Raw genomic sequence first — 14,691 nt, forward strand, 5'->3', positions numbered from 1 at the left:
AACCAAAAAAGGCAAAGGGCTACCATAGGTTGCATTTTGCTTGTGTTTCTGCTTTAATTGAGATCAGGCTCTGGATCCTTATTCAGCAACCAGAGACACAGTCAGTTGTGCTTAGAAAATAAATAAGTATCTATTCATCCTCCAGTGGTGAGCATGTGAGAACTAGCATATCAGTGGCTTTCACTATCTAGCAATAAATGGTTAGAATGCTTTACTTTCTATTCTTTTTTATAACCCAAAACCCAAAGATAAAGCAGCACTTGTTAGGAGTTAAACTGTTAAAGGTTTTGGGAAACATCTAGTAAATTTATACAACGATTTTCAATTATAATGGCGGGAAAATGGTGGGTGTTTGTGTTACAATTAGAAATTGTTACTAGAATACACATGCAATACACAGTTGAGATGTTGGCATAATGGGGAGTTTCCATTAGGAGTAGAAAGAGAACTGGGAGGGCAGCAGGTCGCAGCTTCTTCCCAACAAAAGGCAAAACAAAAGAGTGTCATGTAACTTGTTAAAAGTGTCTCTGTGAGTTGTTCATTGTTTTTTGTAATACCTTGTTTGGTAATGTCAATCCTTTCAATTGTTTTGAATGGACCCTAGGGAATACGTTTCATTGCAAGAGGTGAGAAATTTGCGATGTGGAAAGTTAAGCGTGATGTAAATTTCACTAACATTCCCACCCCTCCCCTTTCACACCAGCCTGCCCCCTTTCCTGAAAGTAAACAAAAATCAAAATTTCCAGGAAGTGAGATAGTTCCTTAGGTCTTGCTCATCACCATGGTTTCAACCCTATGCTGTCCCATTGCCTCCACTTAGAAAACTCGGACCACCCATGCAGAAAAACTGTAACTAGAAATATAATTCTATGGTATAGGTCCTACAGCATATCCTACAGATTTCTTAAAATATGTTAAACATGACAATAATGCATCTAAAAAGGAATACTGAGGTTTAATGTGGTTTATTCATTTAATTTTTATTGATGATTCAGAAGACGCAAATGTCTTCTGATGTTGTGCATTATCGCAAAAATCACACACCAAAATTAATGGATTTAATTGAGTTGCCAGTGTTTTGACAACATGATGGTAAATTTGCCATTTTGTAAAATTAACAAAGTGCGGCATTAGCATTATCTGCACTAATCTGTGACTAACATGACATTGTACTTTCTGATTTCTCACACCATGTTCAATAGAGCTTTGCCAGCCTGTCAGTATAGCTGCATATCACTTTTTGAGAGCTGACTGAGAAAATCTGACTTTCTAATCTGGTGGTAACTGCAATGAATTGGGGTTTAAGATTCTCAGTCTTCTACACTGGGGTCTTGTTTGTGCTGATCGTTGACTTGCAAAACATGCCCTATTGACCCAAGTCACCTTTGTACAGGAGGGACCTACAACTTACATTTATATTTAAATGTTGAATTGGGTACGACAAGACAGGTGCAGAATGCAGCTTTGTCAAGGGTAAAATAGGGCTTTCCTGATAAGAATGTCAGAAAAAATGATTAAGCATTGTGACAAATGTAAATGAGATGATTTACTAAAAAATACGTAAGAAACCAATAATAGCTAACTGCAAAGTAGCTAAACATGCATTTACAAAATAGCTGTAAGACAATCCCTTTCCCATACATTTACTGGGATTTTTTTAGAAACAACTACTGCTACTCAACTTTCACCTTGGTGAAAACAGGAAGAAAAGAAAAACCCATATAAAATAAGATTTTCCTCCTTTCCATTAATTCTCAACAATGCTTTCCAATAGCCCATGAAAGCAATTGAAAAGATGACGCCAAAGCCAACAGTACACAAAGCAACACCCAATGCAAACTACTTTGCTCTTCAGGCCTGGAGTTTTGGTTCCTATGTCACTAATCTGTTACATCAGGTGTTGCCACCTTTGTGTGGTATCTGAGTGCACAGCCCCTCAGCAGTCTTTAACTGCATCAATGGGACTGGTCCAGGCTGGCTGTGGTCGCAATGAAGGTACCCCAGGTGCTGGTGCAATGCTGGAGGGATAGGACAGGTATGACACCTTGCTGTAGGATGTGACTACAGTGACTGTCCTGTCACACAAAATGAATCTCCAAAAGTCCACATTTGAACATTTTCTGGCTGAAACATTTTCTAATATTTAGTCTCTAAATCTAAACCACTCTCTCTTTTGTCGGTTTAGTCTCACAGCTCAAAGGACATTTGGAATACTTTAGTTTTAACTGTTTGGTTGTTGGCCTTGTGTATTACATTAGTTGTCATTGGCTTTTATTCCTAGAAGCACATTCTGTGACATAAGGAATAAATGCTTTAGCAATGGACATGTCAGGTGTGTCGTGCCAAGAAAGCCATTATATTTGGAAATGCCCCCCCCCCCCCCCCCAACCCCCCCACTGACAGCAATATCCCTCCCTGCTGGAGAGCTCCCACATGTCCGTATCCCCGCTGGCCTTGGCTTGTGTGCATTCCTCTCAGTTAATAAGTGTTTGTCTGATCCCTGGTAAAGGCTAATGATCACCCCATGCAAACACATGGATCCCTCCCACTCCAAACAATAAAAAGAACAGCAATGACACTCTCATAACTGTCATAAATGATTCTTTCATAGATACTTAGCTGACTCATTAACTGACACATTATCTTAATTAAGAGTTAACGCAGATGAGATCAACTGTCAGATGGCATTGCATCCACAGAGCAATGATGTGGCAACTTATTTTTGAATACATGCTCAATTAGCCCTTTGCCCTGGAATAATAAAGTAGATTTGGGATGTGCTAATAACAGTGACAGTGTGATCGTTTGATATGGGGGCATATTTTGAACATTTCCTTGTATTTTATGCCTAATTGTAGTCTCTTTAAAATTCACAAATTAATTATTTTGATACAATGCAGCTCTATGGTGATCTAAGTGGTCATAATTATCCAGGCTGAAACATTATTGAAACATTATTCAAGGGAATGTAAATAGATTCATTCTCATTCATCGGTGTAAATGGGAATGTGTTTTTTTAAGCAGGCTTCATTTTCACATCAAGCCCCAATGTAGGCCCTCTCAATAATACCCCCCAGAGTGAGACCAAAACAGCAGCCATGGGCACTGAACTGACAACAGAAAGAGAGAGGCAGCCACATTCAGAGACTTTCAGGGGTTCTAGGCCCTCTCTGTTCCCACGGAATGGTTTACTGAGGGGGACCTACAGCAAGATGCTGTTTTCTTTGCTGGGGGTGGAAAGCAAAGAGAGGCGTCCGCTGTTATAAAGGAGTAGCATCACAGGGAGGGTGCTGGCACACTGGAGCTGAGCAGATCGCCTAAGATCTGTGAAACAGAGTTGTTCCAGGGCTTCAGTTCAGTCGCCAAACACAAAGAAACAAAGAAATAAAATCAGAAAGAGTTGAAATAAGAAAAGAGGAGAAAGAATAAAACTATCCATTGTGAAAATGCAAAAGGCCTGGCGGGATGTTTACTGAAAGCCAGCGATGAATGGAAAATAAATGGATAAAAAGTCAAGGGAAAAGGCTCGCTATGTTCTTGTTTGGCTGGGGTGTTTACAACTGACCTGAGGTGTCAGTTCTGTGGTCCAGGCCAGGCCTTTAGCACAGAGGGCTGCTTGGTTTAAGGATTTGCTTTGTTCATCCCACCCTCCATTGAGAGGCAGGTCTGGGCTTGCCCGCCTGGAGGCACAGTCCACAATGCTGGGCTGTAGCAGCTAGGAACAGGCATGGCTACAGCAGTGTTTGTTTACTCTTCTTTATGAAATGTCCTCCCTCAACGTCCTTCTGAGGAATGCTTGCACTGCTGCATGCTGCCACATTGTCTTCTGGTCTCTATGACCGTGAACACTTCCTGCATCACACAGCAGGGTCACCAGGATACCAAGAGTCGTGAAGCTCTGCTGGTTAATGCTCTGCGGTCTCCTCTCAAAACATGAAGGAGGTCAGATTTCATTAATCACTCCTTTCTTTCTTCACCAAATGATGAATTTCTATTTTTCTTTATGACTCATCAACCCTTGTTGTTATATTTGCTGTTTGTTTTTTAAGCTGTCCTCAATACCTAGAAATAGCAAATAACTCGGGATACCTTTTGGTTTACAACATTACCTTACCCAGAGCAACGTATAACGAAGTTATATGTACCCGATCCTATTTCAATGTATGCAGGCCAATGCTGATATTGCCACAAAGGCTATTCAGTCCCTTGTAGTAATATAGGAAACCATCTGGCAAATATATTTTAAAAAAACAGAAATATGCAGACAGGCTTGTGTGTAAGTGAAGCTAGATGTGCAGTATCTGTGGATTTTCAGTCTGTCAAAGCACCCAAGAGTGGAGAGTAGTACCATCTTTCCGCTCACTGGAGGAGTCATATCTTACCTAAGGAGTTTAGCAGGGCGCCTGTGGGACTTCACTGACATTTATCCTACTGCTTTCCCATCATCCCCCTCTTCCTGTCATCACCGGCTCACCCCGGAGAATCCGACCTGCTAGAAACTCCTGCTGCGCTCCATATACCTGCTGCCGCTCACATCTCTCTGCACAGGGGAGCTGAGCTGAGAGGTATATGCAGGGGATTTGGTCTGCCGTGCTCAGGTATCCACCCACGGGTGTAGAGCCACTGTGATCATGGTGACTGCTATAATAGGCTGCCTGCATAGAGCACTCGGGCATCTATTTTATATGTGTTTGCTGACAAACTTACATTGGTATCATTTTCTTAAACGACTAGTCCGGATCAACTACTGATAGTCATGTGAACGCAAGAAGCAACTATGTAGTGAATCTGAGGACATAATGTACAATGACTTAAAGCAGGCTGTGATTAGGGGGTCAGGGTCGGGGGTCGGGGTGGGGGTTGAATTCAGAGGCCAAACAAACCAGCCACACGTGTACCGGGTAAAGCCAATCCCGAATTGTGATGCAGAACAGAAGACAATCACAGTTAACTGTCAGTTCCGGGAATGGCTTTGTTCACTCTTTTTCAATCTCATTCCCACTCGGCGGAATGCCACAAAGGGTGCCCCCAAGTCGCTTTGTGCAGAAAACAGCGAGGCTTCCCACCTTTTCAGAAAGCTGTGCTTCTCCTGTGGTTACTCACTGCATGTTTGTTCTCTTTGCCAGTGACGCATGTCGGATTACTCTCTCACTTGTGTCTCTCTGACAAAGCCCTATCAGGCCACACTGCAATGGCAAAACGACACACCAAACAGCCAACCCAGACAGGCCTCTTCTGACCCAACACCTGACCTTGTGTCTTGTAAACACCTCAAAAATAATTATGCTTTTTTTTTTTGCCACAGATATTCCATTACACTCACTATTGGTGCATTTGTGGACTTATGATAACTGACATTTCGACTCATATTATACAAAAGAAAAATTAGTACCCGTGCAAAGCCTGATTATAAACCCCATGTACGATTATGTGAATGATCCTATTTTCAATAGCTTGCTGAATAAGAGATTTTCTAAAGCAGTTGGCTGTTGGAAACTAAATTAGAAAATTTAGGAAAATACAGTAAGCATTAGAAAACTGCCCCATAAAGTACAGCACAACTCAGCATTGGTATTTTCAAACTAACATCAGATGCTTTGGATATAAGGATATCTTCTTGCTATATGTATCAACCGAAATATCACAGTTTATTTATACTGTAAGAGTCAGCCCAATATAGTGTGTACACAAGCTCAGCTGAACAGCATGAAGCAGAAAAGGTTGTTTGTGGATCTAGTTGCATCTTGTTTATGTTTCACACTACAACACTTTGTTCTTTTTCTTGTCCCCACGGCTACAACAAATGCATTCTCGAGCTTTCACTTGGCTGAGCAGCTCAAGAAGCTTAACCAGTGCATTAAAGCGGGACTGCATACTGTTTCAAAAAGCCCCTGTGCATTTGCCCTGCTGATGGGGGTTATTAAAAGTTCACTTTGGTAAGGCAAATGCACTTTTACAAAGACTTGCACCGTCACTGTAATTAATCTCAACCAGCAGCAACCCTTCCCTCTCTACAACTGCTATGCCTCCACAACCCAGTTGTATCCCCCCAGAGTCTGGGGGATCAACAGGAGAAGCGCTCTCATTCTCCTTCCCGTCTACATGACAAAAGAACCAGCAGTTGCCTGGGAGACAGGCTTTCATTAGCTATGTGATAAAAAAGATGGATTCTCTCTCTCTCTGTTTCCCCCTCCCTTCTGTACGCAGGGACAGGCTGAACTCGTCAGTCCATCCAACCAGCAGAGTCTCTCTCTCTCTCTCTCTCTGTCCTGGGCCTGGAATACCAATGGGGTTGTGGGGCAACAGCAAAAAATACGTCTTGAAGGCAGCTCTTGTTCCACCCCCACGGACTGGCCAAGCCAATATTTTCACAAGGCGAGAATATCCTCGGGTCAGCATAGATCGTCACATTTGGCCAAAAGCACACTCTTCCCTCAAAGGTTCACTTTCTTTTTTTAGCATAACATTTGTTTGTAACTTTTATACAGTTATATTCTGTGTACTGTAAAATGTGTGTATGTTTGTGTGTGCATATTTGTATGTGCTTTCAGGTAGTGTACAAGTACATTTGAATTAGAATTTAGTGTGTAAGTACTCATTTACCATTGATTAATTGGAATGATTGAGGTGTCAAGAGGACAATTAATCATCTCTTAGACAAATTAATAAACTGAATGTGGATATTTGAAGGCACTGTTTAGATGCTTCATGAAAACATATCAGATGTATAACAACTTCCAACAACTTATTGTACAAAGCTGCCACATAAATCATATTTTCCTGTAAATATGCTTCTCCTAATGTGTCAAAGTAATTGACGATAAAAATATTTCAAAAATGTTTAAAATGAAAATGAAATCTGTTGTTGTTTTCATACTCTTAAATTAAGTATAAATATTTAAGATGTTGACGCATTTGTTTTTGTGTTTGTTGCTATGTTTTGAGTTTTGAAGTTTAGGTGTTCCTCGAATGAGAGAGGCTGGGTACCATCTCAGCAAGGATATCTCCTTTCACAGAGCTGTCACCAGGCTTGGGAAATAATGCAGGCATCACATTACTGCAGCTTCTCACCTAACAAACACACCTTATAATTATAGACCTGCTTTCAGGAGGAATGCTCACTAGAAAATAACCAGGCATACGTGAACGTCTCTACCTTTCTCTAGGTCAGTCAGTCTTTGTGTCACATCAGAGGGCATCAAAGCTTGACTTAAATATCTGGTTGGTAATCTGCGTCTGTTTAAATGCACGTAATACACTATACACAGGGAAGAATCAATATAGGAGGATGAGTGGTTACTAACAGCTCCAATTATAAATACCATATACATAGCTATTACCTAATGCATAAATAACCAATGGAATATTTTGTCTCTAGACACCCATTCAGAAACACTCCACTTAATCTCAGAGAATACCCAACAGAAGTATAATTTTTTTTCATTTCGCAAATTACGTATGTTTTTCTCAAACCAGTTTTATAATTTTATACTTTGCACATTGTTTACTCGCAGTGCTAAAACTTCTGCTGTTAAAGTCCTTGGAATGAAGCTTTCACACAGAAGTGAATAGTGCCCTAAATCACTTTCTGCCCATCCCTCATTGAGATTGCTCCTTTCAAGAAGAAAATCAAATAATAAATTATAAATCAGAAAACATAAATAAAAAATCAGACGAAGGTAAATGTTGCTGCACAAAGAAGAGAAGTTGAGACATGCCCCATGCCGTCTGGTTCTTTTAAGAGTACCACATAAACCTGTCACCTAAACATCTGGCACAATGGTGTAGCCAAGAGTGGACAGAGAAAGACTATAAGGTTGAGTAAGGCCAAACAATGAAGAATATCAGGACATGGGACAAACATCTTTCTTGGACCTCACACGAACCCAGCAAGAGGTGCCAAAGCAGACTCCAAGGCCCGCAGTAATCTAATTGAGCACAGACAATAGGGGTTAAAAACTGTATCCCTCACTGCAGAGACTCACCTCTGAAAACATGAAGGCGCAAAGTGTAAATGTGAAGCGCATACAATTACAAAGCCCTGAGTGCACTATGAGGCCCTCAATTCATCCCATTCAGCAAACAGAAGCCCCACTACCAAATGGGCCAGAACAAGAATGCCAATATCAACCGAAACCAGCCTCCAGGCTGCACGAAAGAGTCTTCAGAAGCAAATCTCTTTAAAGTATTTTATTGTAAATAAAACTTAAAAAGAAAAAGAGTGGTTATTACAATTGCACACATGAACTGCATATCCCAGCATAAGAAACCAACACAATGCACAGAAGAAGAACTCAGCAACAAACAAAATAAACAGACTTTCAGAGATGATGTGTACGTGATGTGAACTTTGAGGAGTATGATTTATGCTGCATTTGGATGACAAAGTGGCCTCTCTGTGCTTATATATTTTCAGGGTGAGCTGACAGAGAGAGCATATAGGAACCTGTGTTTGTCCCTTTTCACAAAAAGCACTGTAGCTATTAAAACCTATTGAAGAACAGATTGGGTATGATTCATGCTACAAATCGTTTGCCAATAAGAGCGATCCTACACCAGACCAACTGTAGTTATTTTTCTCAGAGAAGGGGGGGGGGGGGGATTATTTTTAGGCGATTGTTTCATCATTATATCAAGAAGAAAAAAGCATTCTCAGTATCAGTTTACCTAGACAGGTAACACACATACCTCATATTCTATACTGCACAAAACACTAGATACAACAGCACTCATTTCTCACAGAGATAGATGTTACCAAACACAATATTTTAGTATGCATACTATGAATGCATTGTTATATTCCAATGACAATTCAGTTTTAATTATGTAGTTGAGTATAAATTTTCCACAAAAAGCATAGCAAATGACCCTCCCATAACTCCTAGTTGTGGTCCTGGCATCACAAAGCTGAAGTTTTGGGTATTTTGGGGTATTTTGAACCCAGAGATCACCAAATGCAAACTCCATATTAAGACTTGTAAGATTGCAAACTTACAATGCTCAGTCAGTAAGTGCACTAGACTATAATACACAGTCAGTACAAGCCCTGCCACAGTCATGTCCATACCCTTGTTGACAAGGCATATTGTATATGCGTCTCATGTGTATTCCTTGTAATTCCTCTGTGCTTCTGAGTTGAATGCCTTGGCTTTAGCTATCCAAATGCAGAAAAGTTATCGTTTCAGTTTAATGAGAGATGCATAAGCTCAGACTACTGTTTGGTATTCAATGTACATAAGATTTCCAAATAGTATCTATCCTCCACACCAGTAGTATCATTCTGGAATTACAATCCTTGATTAAGTTTTCAGCCAAAAGGAATCCTGTGATATTTACGGTCAATCATTTGCTGAAAGTTCATGTCCTGTCACAAAGAACACACTTGTTGTGTGCCTGAGATATTTTATATTATGCAATATATAAATAACTGCCTCTCCAAAACATGTAGGTTTGGGGGTGACAGGGAGACATTAAGTGTCCTGGACAATTCATTCCTATGAAAATATTGGTGGTGACATGTGTCTCCCATCTCCCCTAAAGTAGAAATTAAACCTAACCCTTTTGTGCCTTACACGTGCTTGTGTTAAAACAGTGTCTTGTTCTGCATAGAGAACATTTATCATTTGTTGATAAACATTCTGAAAGTAGGCAGACCTATAACAAAATGAAAACTTCACTTAATGATCATGCAGCCACTTTCAATCTGTAGTGATTTGGCACATTTTCTTTTTTTCACTATCATCATTACTAGAATAGCATATCATTGATGCAAATAATTGTTATTTCCCATGGATATCATTTACCCAACTTGCCCCTCTGGGCCCATACAGGAGATACCCATCATCAGGTCACTACTGAAAATAAATCAGTCAGTCCCCCTGACTATCAGGGAATTTCCAAAAATCCAACATGGCTTCTCGGCCTTACTAATGGCAGACTGGAGTGTGACAATCAATATCTGAAAAGCACTATGAGTACTTTCTCATTTTCAGTGTCCAAGACAAAAAAGGTTTAACCTTTGTAACCTCTAATTTTGCATGTCGTTGCTGTAATTGAGACCTGTAATTGAGTGTCTGATGATTACATGTACATGAATATGAACAATCATGATACTCACAAATGGTTATAGCTGCATTAATAGCTTTGGGACCCTTAGACACAGCAAGTAAACAAAGACAAAGCCCTGTGTATTTCTTCAGCACCAGGCAACGTCATTATCCTGATTCTGAGGCAGGACTGGCCCTGTGCATTTCCTGAAATGCCTTATCCAAGTATTCACTAACTTCCATTCAGTATTACAATGAATTTCTTGAAAATACACTAGTAAGACTCCAGGTCAATATGCAAATTGCAATCAATGTTTGTACTTCTTTTTTTTGGGGATATTTTGAACCGCTCTTAATTTGTTCATCTCAAGAGAACCAGCACTTGACAGTTTGCTGAAAATGACAACTTGAACAGACAGCATCTCTAAAATCTGGATGGCAGGCTGATGCCTGGAATGAATGAGAATGTGCATAGAGGTGAAACAGTCTAGACCTCTCTGTTTTCTTACAAGTCAGTTTTCCCTGGAGGGGAGTGAGAAGGGAGACCTTTTTTTCTCAAAGAAAGGACTCAATCTTACTGCTGAGGTCACCACTGAATGAGTCACTGAGGTTGAGCAGCTGGTCGAAGTTTACTCCAGAGTTGCAGAGAAAATCGGCACGTTTACCCTGGCCTGCCTCGTCCTCCTCAGGCCAGGGGCTCTGCAAGAAGGCAGTGGCCAGGAATGTCTCCTCATCAAAGTCCAAGCTGCTCTGCTGGGTCTCGGAGAGAATGTAGCTGCCTGTGCTGTCGGCGGAGGCCTCCAGGGGGCTCCACTGCTGCGGGCGGCCGATGTGCCGGCCGCGCACCGTCAGGTCGTCGTCCCGCTCCATGGGGCTGAGCTGGCAGGTGCTGTCCAGGCTCAGCTCGCCGCACAGCTCCGAGTCCAGCAGGGCGTCCCAGTCGAAGTCGCCCTTCAGAGAGCCCAGCTCCTTCTGCTCATCCACACACAGCAAGGGGGAGCTGGAGCGCCGGGGGGCTTTCACCATCGACGTTCTGCGCAGCGCCGGCTGCTTCCTCTTGAAGCCACACCCCTTCCCTGACAACCAGGCCCCGGACACGTTGGCCTCCGCACCGCAGGGGTCCCAGTTCTGGTCCACCCCGGTAGCCTCTTCGAATTCTTGCAGAAGCTGCTGGGACTCTGGGCTGACAGACAGCTCTCCTGGTCTCCCGAGCGCAGGCAGGGGTCCCGCTGGTTTCACCCTGGCCTGCAGTGCGGGATTGATCTGCACCGGGGGCAGGCGACGCTTTTTGTAAGCGCCACTCAGCAGCCGGTCGGCGTACTGCGGGTCGATCTTCCAGAAGCCTCCTTTCCCGGGCTCGTCCTTCTGCCGGGGAACCTTTATGAAACACTTGTTCAGGGAGAGGTTGTGTCGGATGGAATTCTGCAAAAAGGCGACAATAAAAGAAACAGATTACGATTAAGAAGGCGATTCATTTGGATCATGAAATAAAATGTATTTCAAAAATGGTCATTGTAATTCATAATAATCCTTGCTGTAAGAGAATGCTGTGAGTATGGTGGTTAAGAACCTGACAACATGAAAAGTCCACATAACATAGGCCAGAGGTTTAGAAATGGTATATTTCACTGATTGGACCTGTATCTTAGTTTTCTGCATTAATCAAAAGAGACTCACTAATGTTTTTTTCTCTTTTTAAACTGAAGAGAATATTGGCCTCATAAGACTGGTTAAATATTAGCAAAACCTTGCTTTCATAACAAAATTGTCTGGGAATGTATCTCATTACTCCTGATGAACCCTGGGTGTCTAAAGGGGGTAAGTAATGATTTATCAGCAAAATGAATAACCTTTTTAGGTTTTAGATCCCCATCCCTTTAAATGATAAACCTACTTGCTGTAGGTAATTGTAGCTAACACCCGAATTTGTACTTTCATCTCCACAATGAGAAAACCCCACCTCCCAGCCCATTTTCTCCTCACTGGAGCAGAAAATCTGAGAGCATTGGATTAAAAATAAAAAAAGTGAAACTACAAGGGCAGTCAGGATGATGTCTTCAGTAGGAGGATATTGGCCGGTAGGAATCAGCGTGGCTGTTACCCCACAGCTTCCCAAGCATGGCAGCCAGCCCAGAACTCTTAAAAATATCAAGCCTCACAAAAAAGTCCTACTGCTTCCCGTAAAATAGCATTGTGCCCAGCTGCAACTTGGCCCCTCTCCAAAGCACACAGACCCCCCCCCCCGTGGGCTGCAGCAGATGCTGAAAGAGTGCCCCACTCTATTTGGCAAGAGTAGAAATGGAGCAGACAGAAAGAGTTTCACCAGAACGTGGCTGAGGCACCTGTCTTCTGCTTTGAATGTATTGAGATGTATAAAGATGTTTTTCCATTTTATCATGCTAGCCACAGTAATGCTCAAGGGCCATGAGAATAAGGAATTTTACAAATAGGAACTACACTCTCAGGGCGTGCTTATCTTTGCTTAGTGTTTGTACCTGTAGTCTCCTCTGTATAGTGAAGTGCTATTATAGACGAGCCTGGCCGAGCTCCACTGCAATTATAAATTATGTGCTCCACTTAGCCACTCACCTGCCAGGTGGGATCAGCATGGCGGAAGTAGCAGAAATTGTCAGTGATCCACTTGTAGATGCATGACAGGGTGATCTTGGACTTCTTGCTAGCTTGCATAGCCATGCATATGAGGGTGGCATAGGAGTAAGGTGGTTTCACATGGGGATTGGTCTTGTAGTCCACCTCTTCTGGGCAGTGGCCATAAGTGACCAGGCCTAGGAGGGCAGATGAGGAGGGGCCCCTACAAAAGGCGGCGGACGTGGGCTTTCCTGGGGTATGGGGCATCCCCATTGATGCCGGGTCAGCTGCCATGGGGGAGGCCGGGGCCTCAGAGCCCACCAGCCGCTGATGCCCACAGAGGGGATGCTGGTTCTGCCCAGAAAAGGGCACCTGTTGGTTTCCACTGGCATTTATGATGGAGAACTCTTGAAGCCATTGGAGGCTGGTCAGGCTGTCATCCAGGCAGACTGAACTGCTACAGCCATTGCTGCTCTGGGTGACGCTGCCATCCAGCTCTTCAGCCTGAGCGGCTGCAGTCACCACCTCCTCCTCCAGTGCCACAGAGCCCTCAGGCCAGGTGTCTGCGCAGCTCAGAGTCAACATGGCCCCAACCAGTGTCCCAGTCTCTCTCTTCCACCAGCTCCCCAGTCACCAATCTGCCAATCGGACAAGCCTTCTGTTAACAAGCCCAGAATGGGGGGAAAAAACCTCATACAATTCATACATATCAATACCATTAAAACCTATTGGAATTTTGCAAGTCTTCAGGAAATCATTCCAGGTTAGCACTGAATATTTGGGCAGTACTCAGGTAGCTACAGACCTGCATTACTCCAACATGTGCCACAACAAACACTGCTTATAAAAAGACTGTCTTGGAATGCTACAGCCACTTGTTAACTTCCCCTCATTGTGGAAGTTCATGGAACTTTCCTGAAAGTCTCGAGGTTGCCCCCCTCAGGTCTCCTGCGTTACTTACAGACACCAACGTTATGTGCCAAATTAACTAACCAAAAATTGATATAACCTCCGCAAGTGTTGCATTTAACATTAAGCTTTATATAGTTAGTACCATAAATATATATATTTCAAAACGAATCTTGTTCTTTAATTCTCCAATTAGCAATCAATGAAAGTAGTGCACCTGCGCACCTAAGAAAAATATTACTAGACTATAATGGCCAAAGTTAATTATTCTCTGAATTAATTCATTTTACGAGGCTGGTAGCAAGCAAATGTATTATCTTATAGTCTCTAGTTTTATGATTATTCAACAGTTAAATTAAATACCTTACCAGTTATCATTGTAAGCTATTCTGCTGACAGGCAATTCCATTTCTGTAATCTAGCCAAGTGGTAGATGTAATTGCAACAATAATAGCAGGTATTTTACTATTTAGCAAGCAATAAAATAGATACGTCGTCACTCACCTTCTATAAAGCGTCGGCTATTGGAAAGAAAAATGAAGGTATAAATGAAGGTATACTGGCTCCTGGTAAAATTGCTGATGTGGTATTTTTAGTACAGAAAGAAAAAAAAGAAAACGTTGCACCTGTTGCCAGTTGTCCGATTTTGTGAAAATCCAAGCACTTGGTCGTATCGGCCGTTTTTGTAAATGCGGGTTGCGAAAAAGGGTATCTTTTCAACGATTGAAGCAGCAGGAAAGCTCTCGGGGAGCAGTTTAATACCTGCAACAAGAGGTTTGGCCGAACACCATAGAAACGGCACACCCCCTTGTAAACAGCTTCCCGTTCTTCCATTGGTTTGGGCGTTGCTATAGCATCTCTTTTTAATCACTTTCTCACTTTTGGTTTGTCCTACACCAACTGAATTCAGTGTGATGGTGGAGGGGGATTTGTTGAACTTTAACTTTTTTCATGCAAATCGGTAGGATATGGAGCCAGACAGTCAGACAGGATAGAGAAGAAAGCGTAAAATTGGGAAAAGGATCAGTGGGGTTTATTGCCAGTATAGTGGAGGGAGGCACATCCAGGCTCTGTAATGACACCGTATTATGACGTGAGAATCCTAGCGTGTAGCGGATAGACACATTTCCAGAAAAATATTTAGCGT

At 42.3% G+C, this 14,691-nt stretch overlaps 1 protein-coding gene across 1 annotated transcript; it reads right to left on the reverse strand.

The window, feature by feature from the left end:
- Positions 1-10,032: 10,032 nt before the first annotated feature.
- Positions 10,033-14,233, reverse strand: foxj1a (forkhead box J1a). Its single transcript, XM_061233054.1, has 3 exons — positions 14,049-14,233; positions 12,636-13,273; positions 10,033-11,468 (listed from the first exon to the last, which is right to left on the reverse strand). Exons 2-3 carry the CDS (start codon positions 13,218-13,220, stop codon positions 10,602-10,604), a joined length of 1,452 nt encoding a protein of 483 aa, XP_061089038.1. The 5' UTR covers positions 13,221-13,273; positions 14,049-14,233; the 3' UTR covers positions 10,033-10,601.
- Positions 14,234-14,691: the final 458 nt, after the last annotated feature.

The sequence above is a fragment of the Conger conger genome, chromosome 2 (assembly GCF_963514075.1).
Source record: "Conger conger chromosome 2, fConCon1.1, whole genome shotgun sequence".
In the NCBI taxonomy this organism is placed as follows: Eukaryota; Metazoa; Chordata; class Actinopteri; order Anguilliformes; family Congridae; genus Conger; species Conger conger.